Source organism: Anomaloglossus baeobatrachus, chromosome 3 (genome assembly GCF_048569485.1).
Source record: "Anomaloglossus baeobatrachus isolate aAnoBae1 chromosome 3, aAnoBae1.hap1, whole genome shotgun sequence".
NCBI lineage: Eukaryota > Metazoa > Chordata > Amphibia > Anura > Aromobatidae > Anomaloglossus > Anomaloglossus baeobatrachus.
Window position 1 is genome coordinate 703,636,993 of NC_134355.1, and position 24,229 is coordinate 703,661,221.

General features: G+C 46.1%; 1 protein-coding gene across 1 annotated transcript in view; it reads left to right on the forward strand.

Annotated features, from left to right (window-relative positions):
- The window catches only part of SNX17 (sorting nexin 17), a 60,509-nt gene extending 39,764 nt beyond the window's left edge, over nt 1-20,745 (forward strand). The window contains exons 12-15 of the mRNA XM_075338887.1: nt 1,480-1,557; nt 4,266-4,340; nt 4,450-4,491; nt 19,813-20,745. Of these exons, the coding sequence (XP_075195002.1) occupies nt 1,480-1,557; nt 4,266-4,340; nt 4,450-4,491; nt 19,813-19,932 (315 nt within the window). The 3' untranslated portion in view covers nt 19,933-20,745. The remainder of the gene's footprint in view (nt 1-1,479; nt 1,558-4,265; nt 4,341-4,449; nt 4,492-19,812) is intronic.
- The last annotated feature ends 3,484 nt before the right edge of the window (nt 20,746-24,229 follow it).

Below are 24,229 nucleotides of genomic sequence, written 5' to 3' on the forward strand. Positions count from 1 at the left end.
CTTGGGGCAAGAGGAGGCCTACACCTGGCACTCAGGCATGTCTTGATTTTAAAATTGAAAAGCGGCCACAGCCTGTGTTGCATGGACTGTAACTCCCTGCTGCTTTAAGGCCCTATGGGGAGGGGGCAATTGATACTATTATTCTGCTCTGCTGTCTGCCCAAAAGGTTTTTGAATCTGGAGGCTCCAAGTTGGGTATCCAAGTTGGGTCTTGTCTGTAGTGGCATGGGTGTGGGAGCACCAGCCCTACACCTGTCTGTCATCCACCTCCAGATTTCCTTACTTATTTGCCAACATTGTGAAAAATGACTCAGTACAGTAAGAAAATGAATAAATATGACTATTACATGCATGATCCGTCACATGCCCAAACATGTATTACTGTGGTAATCTCCCTGCATTAAAGTGCAGACTACCATGCCTACCCAACCACCGGCCACCAAATCAACCGCGTTTGCTGCTTCCTTCTCCTGTGATCAACTCCTCATGAGCCTCACCTCATAGTTTTATTTATAACGCTGTTTACATAAATTTCCTTCAAAACAAGAACAATGGTTTCTCCAAACGTAGTCTAAAATCTTAAGAAATGTAGCACAAACCTAATGGTATGTTGATTTTAGAAAAGTATAAGGGTTACAGCCAGATGGGACCACACATGGTCGATGGGCGAAACATGCCAGCAGGATCATTACCAAAAGAAACAGGAGCGTAAATTGCCCTATGGGGAGGGGGCAATTCCCTATGGGAAGGGGGGCAATGGATGTTACCGTACCGCTGTTTTCTTGGAAGGATTTTTAATGTCGAGACTACTACATAGGTCTTGTCTGTACTGGCAGGGGTGTGGGAGCAGCAGCCCTACACCTGTCACTCATCCACCTCCTGTATGTCTTCTGTCAGTAGTCTAGGACGCTAATGGCTGTGATTATACAGTGGGGATGCACTGTAAAACTTATTTTTGCTGTTTTGGAAAGGTTTCGACCCAACCTAAAGGTGTTTTCTGTGCCTTACGTTTCGCCTCCCATTGAATCCAATAGGGGTTGAATCCAATTGGGTTCGGAAAAGTTTGATAAAGGTTAAAAGTTCAATTTGATATAGGTTCGCGAGCGCACCCCTTTTTTGGCTCGGCGAACCAAACTGCAGGAGGTTCGCTCATCTCTACTCAGGACCCGCTCTAAGCCGCTGGTCAGCTGTCAGAGCTGTGCCGCCATACATTCCAGAGTCTGACCGTGTACAGCAGTCTACATGTGCAGCACAGTGTACTGCAGCATATCCACAGCTGTCACCACATACATTATACTGGCATGATATCCACAGGTATCACCACATGCATTGTACTGACGGCATATCCACAGCTTTCACCACTGACGGCATATCTACAGATGTCACCATGTAGGGCATTGTCACCACTGTGACTGACCTTCTCAGTGCATATGAAGATGGCTCGAGGAGCTGGTGTCTAACCCTTTTTGTTCCCTCTCAGGCCATCATGATGAGCATCTGCTTGCAGTCCATGGTGGATGAGCTGATGGTGAAGAAATCTGGAGGGAGCATAAAAAAGGTAAAAGACTGGATCAGCGGCCTGTGGTGTGTATGTGAGGCTAGTGACGTGTGAGTGAGGCCTGAGCCGTGTACAAAGGTCACTGCTGGGATTGTCAGTTTTAACCCTTCAAGGTGTTTAGCTTTGGAGCATCATAGACTGGAGACTACTGGTTACATGTGGGACAGAGTCCATAGTATCTCTATATATACACACACACACACACACACACACACACACACACACACACACACACACACACACACACTGGCGTAGCCCATCCAGGGAGGCTGCATATATAACCAGCAAAACAGAAAAAAATAGACCTACGTAATTAACCGTCCTCCATGATATCGCCTGGAGGAGACTGTCTTACCATACACTGATTTCATCCAGCACACGTAGACCCTGGTTTGTGAAGATCCAGGCTGGGGGAGATGTGGGCTGGTTTCTGAAGATCCAGGCTGGGGAGATGTGGGCTGGATTGTGAAGATCCAGGCTGGGGAGATGTGGGCTGGGTTGTGAAGATCTAGGCTGGGGAGATGTGGGCTGGATTGTGAAGATCCAGGCTGGGAAGATGTGGGCTGGATTGTGAAGATCCAGGCTGGGGAGATGTGGGCTGGATTGTGAAGATCCAGGCTGGGGAGATGTGGGCTGGATTGTGAAGATTCAGGCTGGGGAGATGTGGGCTGGGTTGTGAAGATCTAGGCTGGGGAGATGTGGGCTGGATTGTGAAGATCCAGGCTGGGGAGATGTGGGCTGGATTGTGAAGATCCAGGCTGGGGAGATGTGGGCTGGATTGTGAAGATCCAGGCTGGGGAGATGTGGGCTGGATTGTGAAGATCCAGGCTGGGGAGATGTGGGCTGGATTGTGAAGATCCAGGCTGGGGAGATGTGGGCTGGGTTGTGAAGATCCAGGCTGGGGAGATGTGGGCTGGATTGTGAAGATCCAGGCTGGGGAGATGTGGGCTGGGTTGTGAAGATCCAGGCTGGGGAGATGTGGGCTGGGTTGTGAAGATCCAGGCTGGGGAGATGTGGGCTGGGTTGTGAAGATCCAGGCTGGGGAGATCTGGGCTGGTTTCTGAAGATCCAGGCTGGGGAGAAATGGGCTGGATTGTGAAGATCCAGGCTGGGGAGATCTGGGCTGGATTGTTAAGATCCAGGCTGGGGAGAGAGATCTGGGCTGGTTTGTGAAGATTCAGTTAGATGAGATCTGTTTGGGACTGTGAAGATCCAGTCCGGTGAGATCATTCCCATAACACAGAAGTTAGCAGGTCCACATCTAGCAGTAGTGATTCTCAGACACTTTGATCGTTTGGTTGAGTTTAGTCCAAACCCTGGGCAACCATAACACATAAATGTGAGGAACCCTCAAAAATTATTGCTCAGGTACATCTTTTTAAATCATGACAGTGGTAAAGTGGGATAATGAGAAGGTATCCTCGGGCGTGGAGCTGGTGACCTAGAGCGGTATATTTATTGAGTCTCAGGAGAGCAATAGTAAAAAGGTAGACTTTCTAAGCTCTTTAGGGTCAGGTTAGGAGAGACCCAATAGTGAGGTAGGTGACACCATAACAACAGATATTTGGGGCTGAAAGGGTGAAGAGACGAGATGTGTGATGACGTTGAGCAAAAAGAAAGGACCACTTCACAAAGGATGAAAACATTCAGGATATAGTGGAACCAGTCTGATTACTGTGATTCGAAATAGGGCAAAGTCTTACTCAAAAAGGAACTCATCCAATGTGAGTCTTTAAAGGATGTAGGAGGGTGGAACAAACCAACACCAACTTAACTGTGGAAAGATAAGGAGGTTGATACCTTGTAAAGCATTAAATTTCGGGGATAACTTCACTAAACTTGGTGAAAGGTATAGTTATTACCAACGATGTGGGAAACCAGAGCTTCTGTTGTTGTGAACTAAATCTGGTTTCCCCCTTTCCGCTCCTCTGGGTTCACTAATGAAGGATCGGGCTGTCTTGTGGTGAGAGAGATTAGAGTTTCTCCCATCTCTGAGCGAACTGAAGCTGTAGCCATCCAAAGGGTGATAGAGCATATAGTCTCCCATGGTATCATCAGGGGTATAAGTGTATGTTTCACACAGAACACAGCAATAGTTAAGTTAGGTCTACACTTGTTGGTTGAAATCTGTAAAGTACAACAAGGCTTCCCTGGATGGAATCATTGAAGCCGATGCCGAGCTCAGGACTTTCAGATAGTAAACAACCAGACCACTGGATCAACCAAGTAAGAGTTCATCACATCCCATGGCTTCATCAGGTTATAATCTTGTGTTAGACTAAGAACCTGGCAATACTGAAATAAGGACTACCCTTGTTGAGTGAAATCTGTAAAATACAAAGAGTCCCCGGGATGGAATCGTAGAGTTCAAGTGTAATACCGCTTGGGTTTTTCCCGAATCTCGCTGATAAGTTATTTCTATATCCTGTACATATCTTTTGATGTCTTGTATGGAGTGCAGTGCAGTGATGAGTAGGCTTGTGCGCCACTGATAGTTACTTGTTCGAGGATCGGGGTGCTTGGACACAACTTGAGTACCAAGTATAATGGAAGTCAATGGGAAACTCGAGCATTTTTAAACTCCAATGTTCGATTGAGTAACGAGCAGTGGCAATCACACGCTCATCACTCTTGGAGTGTTCTGTCCTGTGGGTGGATTGTGCTGTATGTGGGTACAGTCTCTGAACTATACCTCTGCCTTTTGACAGATGTCACGGAAAAGACAGGCCTGTTTGGTTCGGCGGTCTGACAGTCAGCAGGCAGTAAAATCACCTCCAGTTTTGGTGAGAACAAAGATTTTACTTCTTCCTTACCCAGTGACCACGCTGTCTCCTTCCCCAGCTTCACAATCTTCATCCTATAGACCTTAACCCTTTCTATCTGCATCCACAGGACTCACCAGATGGAAGCCGAGAGCCCATTGTCAAGCTGTCAGTAAGTATTCCCTTCTTTGTCTCCTCAGGACTTTTCTATAGGTTCTTTCCTCCACTGCGTGTCATGTCCGGTGTGCAGCTGTTCACCACATTCCCTCGATGTAAGCAGGGAGATCAGGAGACCCCATCACCAGTACCCTTATATGAGAGCTAGTCTATGATGTCTTGTGCCTTTCTCCCACATGAGCTGTGTGCTTGCTTATAGCCCATTCACTGGTCGGGGCCATGTTTTATTCCTCATGTTCTTGTGTATGTGATCTTCCCGCAGAGTAAGCTCGGCCATGTTTTATTCCTCGTGTATGTGATGTTCCCGCAGAGTAAGCTCGGCCATGTTTTATTCCTCGTGTATATGTTGTTCCGCTGAGTAAGCTCAGCCATGTTTTATTCCTCGTGTATATGTTGTTCCGCTGAGTAAGCTCGACCATGTTTTATTCCTCGTGTATATGTTGTTCCGCTGAGTAAGCTCGACCATGTTTTATTCCTCGTGTATATGTTGTTCCGCAGAGTAAGCTCGGCCATGTTTTATTCCTCGTGTATATGATGTTCCGCAGAGTAAGCTCAGCCATGTTTTATTCCTCGTGTATGTGATGTTCCCGCAGAGTAAGCTCGGCCATGTTTTATTCCTCGTGTATGTGATGTTCCGCAGAGTAAGCTCGGCCATGTTTTATTCCTCGTGTATGTGATGTTCCCGCAGAGTAAGCTCGGCCATGTTTTATTCCTCGTGTATGTGATGTTCCCGCAGAGTAAGCTCGGCCATGTTTTATTCCTCGTGTATGTGATGTTCCCGCAGAGTAAGCTCGGCCATGTTTTATTCCTCGTGTATGTGATGTTCCCGCAGAGTAAGCTCAGCCATGTTTTATTCCTCGTGTATATGTTGTTCCGCAGAGTAAGCTCGGCCATGTTTTATTCCTCGTGTATGTGATGTTCCGCAGAGTAAGCTCGGCCATGTTTTATTCCTCATGTATATGATGTTCCCGCAGAGTAAGCTCGGCCATGTTTTATTCCTCGTGTATGTTGTTCCCGCAGAGTAAGCTCGGCCATGTTTTATTCCTCGTGTATATGTTGTTCCGCAGAGTAAGCTCGGCCATGTTTTATTCCTCGTGTATATGATGTTCCGCAGAGTAAGCTCGGCCATGTTTTATTCCTCGTGTATATGATGTTCCGCAGAGTAAGCTCGGCCATGTTTTATTCCTCATGTATATGATGTTCCCGCAGAGTAAGCTCGGCCATGTTTTATTCCTCGTGTATGTTGTTCCCGCAGAGTAAGCTCGGCCATGTTTTATTCCTCGTGTATATGTTGTTCCGCAGAGTAAGCTCGGCCATGTTTTATTCCTCGTGTATATGTTGTTCCGCAGAGTAAGCTCGGCCATGTTTTATTCCTCGTGTATGTGATGTTCCCGCAGAGTAAGCTCGGCCATGTTTTATTCCTCGTGTATATGATGTTCCCGCAGAGTAAGCTCGGCCATGTTTTATTCCTCGTGTATATGATGTTCCCGCAGAGTAAGCTCAGCCATGTTTTATTCCTCGTGTATATGATGTTCCCGTAGAGTAAGCTCGGCCATGTTTTATTCCTCGTGTATATGATGTTCCCGCAGAGTAAGCTCAGCCATGTTTTATTCCTCGTGTATATGATGTTCCCGCAGAGTAAGCTCGGCCATGTTTTATTCCTCGTGTATATGATGTTCCCGCAGAGTAAGCTCAGCCATGTTTTATTCCTCGTGTATATGATGTTCCCGCAGAGTAAGCTCGGCCATGTTTTATTCCTCGTGTATATGATGTTCCCGTAGAGTAAGCTCGGCCATGTTTTATTCCTCGTGTATATGATGTTCCCGTAGAGTAAGCTCAGCCATGTTTTATTCCTCGTGTATATGTTGTTCCCGCAGAGTAAGCTCAGCCATGTTTTATTCCTCGTGTATATGTTGTTCCGCAGAGTAAGCTCAGCCATGTTTTATTCCTCGTGTATATGATGTTCCCGCAGAGTAAGCTCGGCCATGTTTTATTCCTCGTGTATGTGATGTTCCCGCAGAGTAAGCTCGGCCATGTTTTATTCCTCGTGTATATGATGTTCCCGCAGAGTAAGCTCGGCCATGTTTTATTCCTCGTGTATGTAATGTTCCCGCAGAGTAAGCTCAGCCATGTTTTATTCCTCGTGTATATGTTGTTCCGCAGAGTAAGCTCGGCCATGTTTTATTCCTCGTGTATGTTGTTCCGCAGAGTAAGCTCGGCCATGTTTTATTCCTCGTGTATGTTGTTCCGCAGAGTAAGCTCGGCCATGTTTTATTCCTCGTGTATATGTTGTTCCCGCAGAGTAAGCTCGGCCATGTTTTATTCCTCGTATATATGATGTTCCGTAGAGTAAGCTCGACCATGTTTTATTCCTCGTGTATATGATGTTCCCGCAGAGTAAGCTCAGCCATGTTTTATTCCTCGTGTATATGATGTTCCGCAGAGTAAGCTCGGCCATGTTTTATTCCTCGTGTATGTTGTTCCGCAGAGTAAGCTCAGCCATGTTTTATTCCTCGTGTATATGATGTTCCGCAGAGTAAGCTCGGCCATGTTTTATTCCTCGTGTATATGATGTTCCGCAGAGTAAGCTCGACCATGTTTTATTCCTCGTGTATATGATGTTCCGCAGAGTAAGCTCGGCCATGTTTTATTCTTCGTGTATGTGATGTTCCCGCAGAGTAAGCTCGGCCATGTTTTATTCCTCGTGTATATGATGTTCCGCAGAGTAAGCTCAGCCATGTTTTATTCCTCGTGTATGTTGTTCCGCAGAGTAAGCTCAGCCATGTTTTATTCCTCGTGTATATGATGTTCCCGCAGAGTAAGCTCGGCCATGTTTTATTCCTCGTGTATATGTTGTTCCGCAGAGTAAGCTCGCCCATGTTTTATTCCTCGTGTATATGATGTTCCGCAGAGTAAGCTCAGCCATGTTTTATTCCTCGTGTATATGATGTTCCGCAGAGTAAGCTCGGCCATGTTTTATTCCTCGTGTATGTGATGTTCCGCAGAGTAAGCTCAGCCATGTTTTATTCCTCGTGTATGTTGTTCCCGCAGAGTAAGCTCGGCCATGTTTTATTCCTCGTGTATGTTGTTCCGCAGAGTAAGCTCGGCCATGTTTTATTCCTCGTGTATATGTTGTTCCCGCAGAGTAAGCTCAGCCATGTTTTATTCCTCGTGTATATGTTGTTCCCGCAGAGTAAGCTCGGCCATGTTTTATTCCTCGTGTATGTTGTTCCGCAGAGTAAGCTCGGCCATGTTTTATTCCTCGTGTATGTGATGTTCCCGCAGAGTAAGCTCGGCCATGTTTTATTCCTCGTGTATGTGATGTTCCGTAGAGTAAGCTCGGCCATGTTTTATTCCTCGTGTATGTTGTTCCGCAGAGTAAGCTCGGCCATGTTTTATTCCTCGTGTATATGATGTTCTGCAGAGTAAGCTCGGCCATGTTTTATTCCTCGTGTATGTTGTTCCGCAGAGTAAGCTCGGCCATGTTTTATTCCTCGTGTATGTTGTTCCGCAGAGTAAGCTCGGCCATGTTTTATTCCTCGTGTATGTTGTTCCGCAGAGTAAGCTCGGCCATGTTTTATTCCTCGTGTATATGATGTTCCGCAGAGTAAGCTCGGCCATGTTTTTTTCCTCGTGTATATGATGTTCCCGCAGAGTAAGCTCAGCCATGTTTTATTCCTCGTGTATATGTTGTTCCCGCAGAGTAAGCTCAGCCATGTTTTATTCCTCGTGTATATGATGTTCCCGCAGAGTAAGCTCAGCCATGTTTTATTCCTCGTGTATATGATGTTCCCGCAGAGTAAGCTCAGCCATGTTTTATTCTTCGTGTATATGATGTTCCCGCAGAGTAAGCTCAGCCATGTTTTATTCCTCGTGTATATGTTGTTCCCGCAGAGTAAGCTCGGCCATGTTTTATTCCTCGTGTATGTGATGTTCCCGCAGAGTAAGCTCGGCCATGTTTTATTCCTCGTGTATGTTGTTCCCGCAGAGTAAGCTCAGCCATGTTTTATTCCTCGTGTATGTTGTTCCGCAGAGTAAGCTCGGCCATGTTTTATTCCTCGTGTATGTTGTTCCCGCAGAGTAAGCTCAGCCATGTTTTATTCCTCGTGTATATGTTGTTCCGCAGAGTAAGCTCAGCCATGTTTTATTCCTCGTGTATATGATGTTCCCGCAGAGTAAGCTCAGCCATGTTTTATTCCTCGTGTATGTGATGTTCCCGCAGAGTAAGCTCGGCCATGTTTTATTCCTCGTGTATATGATGTTCCGCAGAGTAAGCTCGGCCATGTTTTATTCCTCGTGTATATGATGTTCCCGCAGAGTAAGCTCAGCCATGTTTTATTCCTCGTGTATATGTTGTTCCCGCAGAGTAAGCTCAGCCATGTTTTATTCCTCGTGTATGTTGTTCCCGCAGAGTAAGCTCAGCCATGTTTTATTCCTCGTGTATATGATGTTCCCGCAGAGTAAGCTCGCCCATGTTTTATTCCTCGTGTATATGATGTTCCCGCAGAGTAAGCTCGGCCATGTTTTATTCCTCGTGTATGTGATGTTCCCGCAGAGTAAGCTCGGCCATGTTTTATTCCTCGTGTATATGTTGTTCCGCAGAGTAAGCTCAGCCATGTTTTATTCCTCGTGTATGTTGTTCCGCAGAGTAAGCTCGCCCATGTTTTATTCCTCGTGTATGTGATGTTCCCGCAGAGTAAGCTCAGCCATGTTTTATTCCTCGTGTATATTGTTCCCGCAGAGTAAGCTCAGCCATGTTTTACTCCTCGTGTATATGATGTTCCGCAGAGTAAGCTCGGCCATGTTTTATTCCTCGTGTATATGATGTTCCCGTAGAGTAAGCTCGGCCATGTTTTATTCCTCGTGTATATGTTGTTCCCGCAGAGTAAGCTCAGCCATGTTTTATTCCTCGTGTATATGTTGTTCCCGCAGAGTAAGCTCGGCCATGTTTTATTCCTCGTGTATGTTGTTCCGCAGAGTAAGCTCGGCCATGTTTTATTCCTCGTGTATATGATGTTCCGCAGAGTAAGCTCGGCCATGTTTTATTCCTCGTGTATGTGATGTTCCGTAGAGTAAGCTCGGCCATGTTTTATTCCTCGTGTATGTTGTTCCGCAGAGTAAGCTCGGCCATGTTTTATTCCTCGTGTATATGATGTTCTGCAGAGTAAGCTCGGCCATGTTTTATTCCTCGTGTATGTTGTTCCGCAGAGTAAGCTCGGCCATGTTTTATTCCTCGTGTATGTTGTTCCGCAGAGTAAGCTCGGCCATGTTTTATTCCTCGTGTATGTGATGTTCCGCAGAGTAAGCTCGGCCATGTTTTATTCCTCGTGTATATGATGTTCCCGCAGAGTAAGCTCGGCCATGTTTTATTCCTCGTGTATATGATGTTCCGCAGAGTAAGCTCGGCCATGTTTTATTCCTCGTGTATATGATGTTCCCGCAGAGTAAGCTCAGCCATGTTTTATTCCTCGTGTATATGTTGTTCCCGCAGAGTAAGCTCAGCCATGTTTTATTCCTCGTGTATATGATGTTCCCGCAGAGTAAGCTCAGCCATGTTTTATTCCTCGTGTATATGATGTTCCCGCAGAGTAAGCTCAGCCATGTTTTATTCTTCGTGTATATGATGTTCCCGCAGAGTAAGCTCAGCCATGTTTTATTCCTCGTGTATATGTTGTTCCCGCAGAGTAAGCTCAGCCATGTTTTATTCCTCGTGTATGTTGTTCCCGCAGAGTAAGCTCAGCCATGTTTTATTCCTCGTGTATGTTGTTCCGCAGAGTAAGCTCGGCCATGTTTTATTCCTCGTGTATGTTGTTCCCGCAGAGTAAGCTCAGACATGTTTTATTCCTCGTGTATGTTGTTCCCGCAGAGTAAGCTCAGCCATGTTTTATTCCTCGTGTATATGTTGTTCCGCAGAGTAAGCTCAGCCATGTTTTATTCCTCGTGTATATGATGTTCCCGCAGAGTAAGCTCAGCCATGTTTTATTCCTCGTGTATGTGATGTTCCCGCAGAGTAAGCTCGGCCATGTTTTATTCCTCGTGTATATGATGTTCCGCAGAGTAAGCTCGGCCATGTTTTATTCCTCGTGTATATGATGTTCCCGCAGAGTAAGCTCAGCCATGTTTTATTCCTCGTGTATATGTTGTTCCCGCAGAGTAAGCTCAGCCATGTTTTATTCCTCGTGTATGTTGTTCCCGCAGAGTAAGCTCGCCCATGTTTTATTCCTCGTGTATATGATGTTCCCGCAGAGTAAGCTCGGCCATGTTTTATTCCTCGTGTATGTGATGTTCCCGCAGAGTAAGCTCGGCCATGTTTTATTCCTCGTGTATATGTTGTTCCGCAGAGTAAGCTCAGCCATGTTTTATTCCTCGTGTATGTTGTTCCGCAGAGTAAGCTCGCCCATGTTTTATTCCTCGTGTATGTGATGTTCCCGCAGAGTAAGCTCGGCCATGTTTTATTCCTCGTGTATGTTGTTCTGCAGAGTAAGCTCGGCCATGTTTTATTCCTCGTGTATATGATGTTCCGCAGAGTAAGCTCGGCCATGTTTTATTCCTCTTGTATGTTGTTCCGCAGAGTAAGCTCGGCCATGTTTTATACCTCGTGTATGTGATGTTCACGCAGAGTAAGCTCAGCCATGTTTTATTCCTCGTGTATGTGATGTTCCGCAGAGTAAGCTCGGCCATGTTTTATTCCTCGTGTATGTTGTTCCCGCAGAGTAAGCTCGGCCATGTTTTATTCCTCGTGTATGTGATGTTCCGCAGAGTAAGCTCGGCCATGTTTTATTCCTCGTGTATATGATGTTCCGCAGAGTAAGCTCAGCCATGTTTTATTCCTCGTGTATGTAATGTTCCCGCAGAGTAAGCTCAGCCATGTTTTATTCCTCGTGTATATGATGTTCCCGCAGAGTAAGCTCGGCCATGTTTTATTCCTCGTGTATATGTTGTTCCCGCAGAGTAAGCTCGGCCATGTTTTATTCCTCGTGTATGTGATGTTCCGCAGAGTAAGCTCGGCCATGTTTTATTCCTCGTGTATATGTTGTTCCGCAGAGTAAGCTCGGCCATGTTTTATTCCTCGTGTATGTGATGTTCCGCAGAGTAAGCTCGGCCATGTTTTATTCCTCGTGTATGTTGTTCCGCAGAGTAAGCTCAGCCATGTTTTATTCCTCGTGTATATGATGTTCCGCAGAGTAAGCTCGGCCATGTTTTATTCCTCTTGTATGTTGTTCCGCAGAGTAAGCTCGTCCATGTTTTATTCCTCGTGTATGTGATGTTCCGCAGAGTAAGCTCGGCCATGTTTTATACCTCGTGTATGTGATGTTCACGCAGAGTAAGCTCAGCCATGTTTTATTCCTCGTGTATGTGATGTTCCGCAGAGTAAGCTCGGCCATGTTTTATTCCTCGTATATATGTTGTTCCCGCAGAGTAAGCTCGGCCATGTTTTATTCCTCGTGTATATGATGTTCCCGCAGAGTAAGCTCGGCCATGTTTTATTCCTCGTGTATATGATGTTCCGCAGAGTAAGCTCAGCCATGTTTTATTCCTCGTGTATGTAATGTTCCCGCAGAGTAAGCTCGGCCATGTTTTATTCCTCGTGTATATGATGTTCCGCAGAGTAAGCTCGGCCATGTTTTATTCCTCGTGTATGATGTTCCCGCAGAGTAAGCTCGGCCATGTTTTATTCCTCGTGTATATGATGTTCCGCAGAGTAAGCTCGGCCATGTTTTATTCCTCGTGTATATGATGTTCCGCAGAGTAAGCTCGGCCATGTTTTATTCCTCGTGTATATGATGTTCCGCAGAGTAAGCTCAGCCATGTTTTATTCCTCGTGTATGTAATGTTCCCGCAGAGTAAGCTCGGCCATGTTTTATTCCTCGTGTATATGATGTTCCGCAGAGTAAGCTCGGCCATGTTTTATTCCTCGTGTATGATGTTCCCGCAGAGTAAGCTCGGCCATGTTTTATTCCTCGTGTATATGATGTTCCGCAGAGTAAGCTCGGCCATGTTTTATTCCTCGTGTATATGATGTTCCGCAGAGTAAGCTCGGCCATGTTTTATTCCTCGTGTATGATGTTCCCGCAGAGTAAGCTCGGCCATGTTTTATTCCTCGTGTATATGATGTTCCCGCAGAGTAAGCTCAGCCATGTTTTATTCCTCGTGTATGTGATGTTCCCGCAGAGTAAGCTCGGCCATGTTTTATTCCTCGTGTATATGATGTTCCCGCAGAGTAAGCTCGCCCATGTTTTATTCCTCGTGTATATGATGTTCCCGCAGAGTAAGCTCAGCCATGTTTTATTCCTCGTGTATATGATGTTCCCGCAGAGTAAGCTCAGCCATGTTTTATTCCTCGTGTATATGTTGTTCCCGCAGAGTAAGCTCGGCCATGTTTTATTCCTCGTGTATGTGATGTTCCGCAGAGTAAGCTCGGCCATGTTTTATTCCTCGTGTATATGTTGTTCCGCAGAGTAAGCTCGGCCATGTTTTATTCCTCGTGTATGTGATGTTCACGCAGAGTAAGCTCGGCCATGTTTTATTCCTCGTGTATGTGATGTTCCCGCAGAGTAAGCTCGGCCATGTTTTATTCCTCGTGTATATAATATTCCTGCAGAGTAAGCTCGGCCATGTTTTATTCCTCGTGTATGTGATGTTCCCGCAGAGTAAGCTCGGCCATGTTTTATTCCTCGTGTATGTTGTTCCCGCAGAGTAAGCTCAGCCATGTTTTATACCTCGTGTATATGATGTTCCCGCAGAGTAAGCTCAGCCATGTTTTATTCCTCGTGTATGTGATGTTCCCGCAGAGTAAGCTCAGCCATGTTTTATTCCTCGTGTATGTGATGTTCCCGCAGAGTAAGCTCGGCCATGTTTTATTCCTCGTGTATATGTTGTTCCGCAGAGTAAGCTCGGCCATGTTTTATTCCTCGTGTATGTTGTTCCGCAGAGTAAGCTCAGCCATGTTTTATTCCTCGTGTATGTTGTTCCGCAGAGTAAGCTCAGCCATGTTTTATTCCTCGTGTATATGATGTTCCGCAGAGTAAGCTCGGCCATGTTTTATTCCTCGTGTATGTTGTTCCGCAGAGTAAGCTCGGCCATGTTTTATTCCTTGTGTATATGTTGTTCCCGCAGAGTAAGCTCGGCCATGTTTTATTCCTCGTGTATATGTTGTTCCGCAGAGTAAGCTCGGCCATGTTTTATTCCTCGTGTATGTGATGTTCCGCAGAGTAAGCTCGGCCATGTTTTATTCCTCGTGTATATGATGTTCCCGCAGAGTAAGCTCAGCCATGTTTTATTCCTCGTGTATATGATGTTCCCGCAGAGTAAGCTCAGCCATGTTTTATTCCTCGTGTATATGATGTTCCCGCAGAGTAAGCTCGGCCATGTTTTATTCCTCGTGTATATGATGTTCCCGCAGAGTAAGCTCGGCCATGTTTTATTCCTCGTGTATGTGATGTTCCGCAGAGTAAGCTCGGCCATGTTTTATTCCTCGTGTATATGATGTTCCCGCAGAGTAAGCTCAGCCATGTTTTATTCCTCGTGTATATGATGTTCCCGCAGAGTAAGCTCAGCCATGTTTTATTCCTCGTGTATATGATGTTCCCGCAGAGTAAGCTCGGCCATGTTTTATTCCTCGTGTATATGATGTTCCCGCAGAGTAAGCTCGGCCATGTTTTATTCCTCGTGTATATGATGTTCCCGTAGAGTAAGCTCGGCCATGTTTTATTCCTCGTGTATATGATGTTCCCGCAGAGTAAGCTCGGCCATGTTTTATTCCTCGTGTATATGATGTTCCCGCAGAGTAAGCTCGGCCATGTTTTATTCCTCGTGTATATGATGTTCCCGTAGAGTAAGCTCGGCCATGTTTTATTCCTCGTGTATGTGATGTTCACGCAGAGTAAGCTCAGCCATGTTTTATTCCTCGTGTATGTGATGTTCCTGCAGAGTAAGCTCGGCCATGTTTTATTTCTCGTGTATATGATGTTCCCGCAGAGTAAGCTCGGCCATGTTTTATACCTCGTGTATATGATGTTCCCGCAGAGTAAGCTCGGCCATGTTTTATACCTCGTGTATATGATGTTCCCGTAGAGTAAGCTCAGCCATGTTTTATACCTCGTGTATATGATGTTCCCGTAGAGTAAGCTCGGCCATGTTTTATACCTCGTGTATATGATGTTCCCGCAGAGTAAGCTCGGCCATGTTTTATACCTCGTGTATATGATGTTCCCGTAGAGTAAGCTCAGCCATGTTTTATTCCTCGTGTATATGATGTTCCCGCAGAGTAAGCTCGGCCATGTTTTATACCTCGTGTATATGATGTTCCCGCAGAGTAAGCTCGGCCATGTTTTATTCCTCGTGTATATGATGTTCCCGCAGAGTAAGCTCAGCCATGTTTTATTCCTCGTGTATGTTGTTCCGCAGAGTAAGCTCAGCCATGTTTTATTCCTCGTGTGTGTTGTTCCGCAGAGTAAGCTCAGCCATGTTTTATTCCTCGTGTGTGTAATGTTCTGCAGAGTAAGCTCGGCCATGTTTTATTCCTCGTGTATATGATGTTCCCGCAGAGTAAGCTCGGCCATGTTTTATACCTCGTGTATATGATGTTCCCGCAGAGTAAGCTCGGCCATGTTTTATTCCTCGTGTATATGATGTTCCCGCAGAGTAAGCTCAGCCATGTTTTATTCCTCGTGTATATGTTGTTCCCGCAGAGTAAGCTCAGCCATGTTTTATTCCTCGTGTATGTTGTTCCGCAGAGTAAGCTCAGCCATGTTTTATTCCTCGTGTGTGTTGTTCCGCAGAGTAAGCTCAGCCATGTTTTATTCCTCGTGTGTGTAATGTTCTGCAGAGTAAGCTCGGCCATGTTTTATTCCTCGTGTATGTGATGTTCACGCAGAGTAAGCTCAGCCATGTTTTATTCCTCGTGTATGTAATGTTCCCGCAGAGTAAGCTCAGCCATGTTTTATTCCTCGTGTATGTGATGTTCCTGCAGAGTAAGCTCGGCCATGTTTTATTTCTCGTGTATATGATGTTCCCGTAGAGTAAGCTCGGCCATGTTTTATTCCTCGTGTATATGATGTTCCCGCAGAGTAAGCTCGGCCATGTTTTATTCCTCGTGTATATGATGTTCCCGCAGAGTAAGCTCGGCCATGTTTTATTCCTCGTGTGTATGTTGTTCCCGCAGAGTAAGCTCAGCCATGTTTTATTCCTCGTGTATATGATGTTCCCGCAGAGTAAGCTCGGCCATGTTTTATTCCTCGTGTATGTGATGTCCCGCAGAGTAAGCTCAGCCATGTTTTATTCCTCGTGTATATGTTGTTCCGCAGAGTAAGCTCGGCAATGTTTTATTCCTCGTGTATATGATGTTCCGCAGAGTAAGCTCAGCCATGTTTTATTCCTCGTGTGTGTAATGTTCTGCAGAGTAAGCTCAGCCATGTTTTATTCCTCGTGTATATGATGTTCCGCAGAGTAAGCTCAGCCATGTTTTATTCCTCGTGTGTGTTGTTCCGCAGAGTAAGCTCAGCCATGTTTTATTCCTCGTGTATATGATGTTCTGCAGAGTAAGCTCGGCCATGTTTTATTCCTCGTGTATATGTTGTTCCCGCAGAGTAAGCTCGGCAATGTTTTATTCCTCGTGTATGTTGTTCCGCAGAGTAAGCTCGGCCATGTTTTATTCCTCGTGTATATGTTGTTCCGCAGAGTAAGCTCAGCCATGTTTTATTCCTCGTGTATGTGATGTTCCGCAGAGTAAGCTCAGCCATGTTTTATTCCTCGTGTATATGATGTTCCGCAGAGTAAGCTCAGCCATGTTTTATTCCTCGTGTATGTGATGTTCCGCAGAGTAAGCTCGGCCATGTTTTATTCCTCGTGTATATGATGTTCCCGCAGAGTAAGCTCGGCCATGTTTTATTCCTCGTGTATATGATGTTCCCGCAGAGTAAGCTCAGCCATGTTTTATTCCTCGTGTATATGATGTTCCCGCAGAGTAAGCTCAGCCATGTTTTATTCCTCGTGTATATGTTGTTCCGCAGAGTAAGCTCAGCCATGTTTTATTCCTCGTGTATATGATGTTCCCGCAGAGTAAGCTCAGCCATGTTTTATTCCTCGTGTATATGATGTTCCCGCAGAGTAAGCTCAGCCATGTTTTATTCCTCGTGTATATGATGTTCCCGCAGAGTAAGCTCAGCCATGTTTTATTCCTCGTGTATATGATGTTCCCGCAGAGTAAGCTCGGCCATGTTTTATTCCTCGTGTATATGATGTTCCCGCAGAGTAAGCTCAGCCATGTTTTATTCCTCGTGTATATGATGTTCCCGCAGAGTAAGCTCAGCCATGTTTTATTCCTCGTGTATATGATGTTCCCGTAGAGTAAGCTCGGCCATGTTTTATTCCTCGTGTATATGATGTTCCCGCAGAGTAAGCTCGGCCATGTTTTATTCCTCGTGTATATGATGTTCCCGCAGAGTAAGCTCGGCCATGTTTTATTCCTCGTGTATGTTGTTCTGCAGAGTAAGCTCGGCCATGTTTTATTCCTCGTGTATGTGATGTTCCGCAGAGTAAGCTCGGCCATGTTTTATTCCTCGTGTATGTGATGTTCCGCAGAGTAAGCTCGGCCATGTTTTATTCCTCGTGTATATGATGTTCTGCAGAGTAAGCTCGGCCATGTTTTATTCCTCGTGTATATGATGTTCCCGTAGAGTAAGCTCAGCCATGTTTTATTCCTCGTGTATATGATGTTCCCGCAGAGTAAGCTCGGCCATGTTTTATTCCTCGTGTATGTTGTTCCCGCAGAGTAAGCTCGGCCATGTTTTATTCCTCGTGTATATGTTGTTCCGCAGAGTAAGCTCGGCCATGTTTTATTCCTCGTGTATATGATGTTCCCGCAGAGTAAGCTCGGCCATGTTTTATTCCTCGTGTATATGATGTTCCCGCAGAGTAAGCTCAGCCATGTTTTATTCCTCTTGTATATGATGTTCCCGCAGAGTAAGCTCGGCCATGTTTTATTCCTCGTGTATGTGATGTTCCCGCAGAGTAAGCTCGGCCATGTTTTATTCCTCGTGTATGTTGTTCCGCAGAGTAAGCTCGGCCATGTTTTATTCCTCGTGTATATGATGTTCCGCAGAGTAAGCTCGGCCATGTTTTATTCCTCGTGTATGTGATGTTCCCGCAGAGTAAGCTCGGCCATGTTTTATTCCTCGTGTATGTGATGTTCCCGCAGAGTAAGCTCAGCCATGTTTTATTCCTCGTGTATGTTGTTCCCGCAGAGTAAGCTCAGCCATGTTTTATTCCTCGTGTATATGATGTTCCCGTAGAGTAAGCTCAGCCATGTTTTATTCCTCGTGTATATGATGTTCCCGCAGAGTAAGCTCAGCCATGTTTTATTCCTCGTGTATATGATGTTCCCGTAGAGTAAGCTCAGCCATGTTTTATTCCTCGTGTATATGATGTTCCTGCAGAGTAAGCTCAGACATGTTTTATTCCTCGTGTATATTGTTCCCGCAGAGTAAGCTCAGCCATGTTTTATTCCTCGTGTGTGTTGTTCCCGCAGAGTAAGCTCGGCCATGTTTTATTCCTCGTGTATGTGATGTTCCGCAGAGTAAGCTCGGCCATGTTTTATTCCTCGTGTATATGATGTTCCGCAGAGTAAGCTCAGCCATGTTTTATACCTCGTGTATATGATGTTCCCGCAGAGTAAGCTCGGCCATGTTTTATTCCTCGTGTATGTGATGTTCCGCAGAGTAAGCTCAGCCATGTTTTATTCCTCGTGTATATGATGTTCCTGCAGAGTAAGCTCGGCCATGTTTTATTCCTCGTGTATGTGATGTTCCGCAGAGTAAGCTCAGCCATGTTTTATACCTCGTGTATATGATGTTCCGCAGAGTAAGCTCGGCCATGTTTTATTCCTCGTGTATATGATGTTCCTGCAGAGTAAGCTCGGCCATGTTTTATTCCTCGTGTATATGATGTTCCGCAGAGTAAGCTCAGCCATGTTTTATTCCTCGTGTATGTTGTTCCGCAGAGTAAGCTCGGCCATGTTTTATTCCTCGTGTATATGATGTTCCCGCAGAGTAAGCTCGGCCATGTTTTATTCCTCGTGTATATGATGTTCCCGCAGAGTAAGCTCGGCCATGTTTTATTCCTCGTGTATATGATGTTCCCGTAGAGTAAGCTCGGCCATGTTTTTTTCCTCGTGTATGTGATGTTCCGCAGAGTAAGCTCGGCCATGTTTTATTCCTCGTGTATGTGATGTTCCACAGAGTAAGCTCGGCCATGTTTTATTCCTCGTGTATATGATGTTCCCGCAGAGTAAGCTCGGCCATGTTTTATTCCTCGTGTATATGATGTTCCCGCAGAGTAAGCTCGGCCATGTTTTATTCCTCGTGTATATGATGTTCCCGCAGAGTAAGCTCGGCCATATTTTATTCCTCGTGTATGTGATGTTCCGCAGAGTAAGCTCGGCCATGTTTTATTCCTCATGTATATGATGTTCCCGCAGAGTAAGCTCGGCCATGTTTTATTCCTCGTGTATATGATGTTCCCGCAGAGTAAGCTCAGCCATGTTTTATTCCTCGTGTATGTGATGTTCCCGCAGAGTAAGCTCAGCCATGTTTTATTCCTCGTGTATCTGATGTTCCCGCAGAGTAAGCTCGGCCATGTTTTATTCCTCGTGTATGTGATGTTCCCGCAGAGTAAGCTCGGCCATGTTTTATACCTCGTGTATGTGATGTTCCCGCAGAGTAAGCTCAGCCATGTTTTATTCCTCGTGTATGTGATGTTCCGCAGAGTAAGCTCGGCCATGTTTTATTCCTCGTGTATATGATGTTCCCGCAGAGTAAGCTCGGCCATGTTTTATTCCTCGTGTATATGTTGTTCCCGCAGAGTAAGCTCGGCCATGTTTTATTCCTCGTGTATATGATGTTCCCGCAGAGTAAGCTCGGCCATGTTTTATTCCTCGTGTATATGATGTTCCCGCAGAGTAAGCTCGGCCATGTTTTATTCCTCGTGTATGTGATGTTCCCGCAGAGTAAGCTCGGCCATGTTTTATTCCTCGTGTATATGATGTTCCCGCAGAGTAAGCTCGGCCATGTTTTATTCCTCGTGTATATGATGTTCCCGCAGAGTAAGCTCGGCCATGTTTTATTCCTCGTGTATATGATGTTCCCGCAGAGTAAGCTCGGCCATATTTTATTCCTCGTGTATGTGATGTTCCGCAGAGTAAGCTCGGCCATGTTTTATTCCTCGTGTATGTTGTTCCGCAGAGTAAGCTCGGCCATGTTTTATTCCTCGTGTATATGATGTTCCCGCAGAGTAAGCTCGGCCATTTTGTTTCCTGCAGAGTAAGTTCAGTTCTGTCGGACTTCGTGGAATCAGCAACTCCAGCTCCAATAATGACGTCAGTGCTGAAGACTTCCATGGAAATTACGCCTTTGAGGGCATTGGCGATGATGACTTATGAAGTTTCGTGTCTCCGTCCAGGAGTTGCCTTTATTGGGACATTTGCCTCCATTGTGATTGTCAGCGAGACCAAGGCTTCATCTCAGACGAGGGATGCTGATGATGGGCTCTCCACCAGCAGAATATAAGGAGGAGCTCTCTGCGCTTTGGCCCTCACTACCGACACTAATACTCATGTAGCGCTCAGCTTGCACTTATAATTCAGAAATTTGCACAGAGTGGGGGACAGACCCCAAGATTTCTAATGAATTTAACCCTTCCCTGCCAGCTCTGCTGCTCAGTGAATGAATGTTGGATTAGCAATATTCCATATATAACACCAGGACCATAAGGGTTAATATATGTATAGCTATGCGCTCACTCATATCGTATGTAATCGTACTTCACAGTCATGGTGCCAAAATTCTGACCAAATGAACTTATGAGCCTAAAATGTGCAGAAGCTGGATCTGCGCAGACGCGCAAGTGCCAATCCCATGACGTGTCATAAGCTTTTTTTTTTTTTATTATGCCAGCGACAGACGGATGTGAAGTTGCTGCAGGAGATGTGAATGTCGCATTGTATGATGGCTCCAGCCACGTGGCGGGACATCGACCATATGTACAGAATGCAAGGGTGGTGTGTGCTGCGTCACATGTGCCGGTGAATGCGTAGTCCGCCTCTAAGCCACCGTCTTATGATTAGCGGTCCGTGAACATTTATATACTGCTGACTGGTGAGGAGTCGATGTCTCTCACTTGATCAGTTGCTTGTACTTTGCTGTTTACATATTGAGCCGATCGATTATCTTCCAATAAAAAAATTACTTGTTTACATTAATGCCTCCTTGTGTCTTTTGGTGTCAGCCCTGCGTGTCGCTCAATCGCTGCTGCCCTCACCCACCCAACGCCTTCATCATCTGCTGCCCTCACCCATCCAACACCTTTATCTGCTGCCATTGCCCAATCAACGCCTTCACCATCTTCTGCCCTCACCCACCCAACGCCTTCATCATGTGCTGCCCTCACACACCCAACATCTTCACCATCTGCTGCCCTCACCCACCCATCGCCTTCATGTGGTGCCCTGACCCACCCATCACCTTCACAATCTGCTGCCCTGACCCACCCAACACCTTCACCATCTGCTGCCCTCACCCACCCAACGCCTTCATCATGTGCTGCCCTCACACACCCAACATCTTCACCATCTGCTGCCCTCACCCACCCATCGCCTTCATGTGCTGCCCTGACCCACCCAACACCTTCACCATCTGCTGCCCTCACCCACCCAACGCCTTCATCATGTGCTGCCCTCACACACCCAACATCTTCACCATCTGCTGCCCTCACCCACCCATCGCCTTCATGTGCTGCCCTGACCCACCCATCACCTTCACAATCTGCTGCCCTGACCCACCCAACACCTTCACCATCTGCTGCCCTTATCCACCCAACGCCTTCCTCATGTGCTGCCCTCACCAATCCAACGCCTTCACCATCTGCTGCCCTCGCCCATCCAACGCCTTCATCATGTGCTGCCCTCACCCACCCAACGCCTTCACTGTCTGCTGCCCTCACCCACCCAACGCCTTCACTGTCTGCTGCCCTCACCCACCCAACGCCGTCATCTGCTGCCCTCACCCACCCATCGCCTTCATCTGCTGCCCTCACCCACCCATCACCTTCAGTCTGCTGCCCTCATCCACCCATCACCTTCATCTGCTGCCCTCACCCACCCATCCCACTTCACCATTTGCTGCCCTCACCCACCCATCGCCTTCACCATTTGCTACTCACCCATCCAACGCCGTCATCATGTGCTGCCCTCACCCATCCAACGCCGTCATTATCTGCTGCCCTCACCCACCCACCCATCGCCTTCAGTCTGCTGCCCTCACCCACCCATCCATCGCCTTCATCATCTGCTGCTCTCACCCCACCCATCGTCTTCATCATCTGCTGCCCTCACTCACCCATCGCCTTCACCATCTGCTCCCCTCACCCACCCATCACCATCATCTGCTGCAATCACACACCCATCACCTTCACAGTCTGCTGCCCTCACCCACCCATCACCATCATCTGCTGCAATCACACACCCATCACCTTCACAGTCTGTTGCCCTCACCCACCCAATGCCTACATCTGCTGCCCTCACCCACCCAATGAATCCCCTTCATTTATTAAGAACCTAAAATCTATGATTCAGAGGATGAACTTCAAGACTGGGAACCCTCTATTCAGATGTCTCATCCTCTTCAGAAGATGAGGGTCGTCTGTTTCGCTGCTGAAGACACGGACAAGCTGGTAAGGGAAGTGAGGGCCAGGATGAAGGTCGATACAGGACGTAATGTTTGGGAGTTTGGAAGTCAGAAGGCAGAGCTGTTTCCCAGCACACAGAAACCTTGATTAAAAGCCAGATAAAGGAATAGAAGAAACCGGATGAGAAACATTTCATTCTTAAAGGAGTTAAGAGGAAGTAACCCTTCCAACCCGATAGTTCTGGGAAAAAGGCACTATAATTGATGCAGATATTTCTCGCGTATCTCGCAGAGCAGCCCTTGCCTTGGAAGACACAGGCTTAAGGGATCCTTTTATCTTCGCCTTAATATAATAAAGAGCCTCTGAATCAAGGGAAGCAGCATTTAAGCCTAATATTGCTGTAGCGTGCACAGCGAGGTGTCTCATCGCATGGTGGGATCAGCTGCAGTCTCAGATCAAAGATAAATGCCCACATGATAGGTTCCAGCTTGTTTCCCAACTATCCAAAAAGCAGCTAATTTTTTAGTAGATGCCTCAGCTGAGTGGGTAAGGCTTTCGGCTCGCTCTTGTTCCTCAGCACACCGGACACTTTGGCTTAAAAATTAGTCAGGGCATCTCTAATCAAAGTCTAGGATGTGCTGCATTCCATGTCGGGAGAATTCTTTTTCAACCGAGTACTGGATGAGATCTTGGCAAAAGCAGCAGACACTAAAAAAGGATTTCCCTGAAGTGCACTTCAGAGAAGATCCATTTGTCCGTCCACGAAAAGGCCATTTGGGTTCCCCAAGATTCAGGAAACCAAGATTGAAGATTACGAAATCAATAGGGAACGGCTTCACGTGTGATGCCCATCTCGCTGGTCTCCCGAATAGATCTGGAAGGCAATGATGCGAGACCCCAAGAAGTTGGCATACTAAAAACCTTTCTTACTGCCTGGACCAGAAATCCCATAAGCCCAGGGTCTAAACTAGAATTCAGTTCTCACCCACCAGAAAGATTTCCAGTCTCAAAAGTCCAGTCCTCGGGAGAGACCTTAGAACGGGAGGTGCTATCCCTAGATCAGAAAGGGGTCATTTAAGTTTACCCTTCGAAATGTCAATGGCCCCCAGAATATTTCCAAAGATCATTTCAGAAATGTCAGCCCATATCAGGGAAGAAAAAAGAAAAACTGCCGCTTTTCCTTACCTGGAGTTCTGAAGTGGTGCATACTGAACATAACATATAGTATCACAAGATCTGTTGCACTCAAGTAAGAGGGAAAAAATATTTTTGTATTTTTGTAAAAAAGTTACTTAGCAGAAAATTGGCCATTTTCAATGTAAGTACCTAATTTCTTTTTTTTTCCCCAGCAGTAATGCAGGTTCACATTCCTGTGTTCACTATTTGCATCCTTAAGCTTTTTTTTTTCCTCTTGCTTGAGTGCAGTTGTTATTGTGATAGCAAATCAGGGAAAAGGACATATTGTTCATTTCAGACTTGGACGATTTCCCTGTGTTAGGAAGTACAAAGTTGAGCTGCAGGGAAGCGATAAATCAGATGTCCAGCATCCTGGAGTCCCTGGGGTCATTGATTAATGTATAGAAGTCAAGATTGCTTCCGAAACAGAGACAAACTTTCTTTGGGATTGTCAGGGAAAGGGGGGGAGGAAGGAACAGCCCCCCTTTGCAACAACCGAGCACATGACTCTCACTCTCTAGCGCCCCTCTTATAGTCATGCCAATTGTGGAATTGCCAGGCGATAAGCAAGGCGGCCGCTATTCTACTATGCTGATGATTGAAGGGTTCCCGGTGAGAGTAAGGTATATATTCCCCCGACTCCTGCGAGCGCAATATATCTAATCCTTCCCTGATCTCACTGGTTGCCCCACAATGATCCTTTGCATAAACTCGCTGCCACCAATCAATTATGATAACTATTACGCGGAGCTCACAGACATGGAATTCAGGATCGAGATAACAGAACAGCCCAAGATTAAATTATATATATTTAATCGCCTTAAGGGCACACTAGATACTACAATATATACAATATGGAATTTATAGAATATAGATGT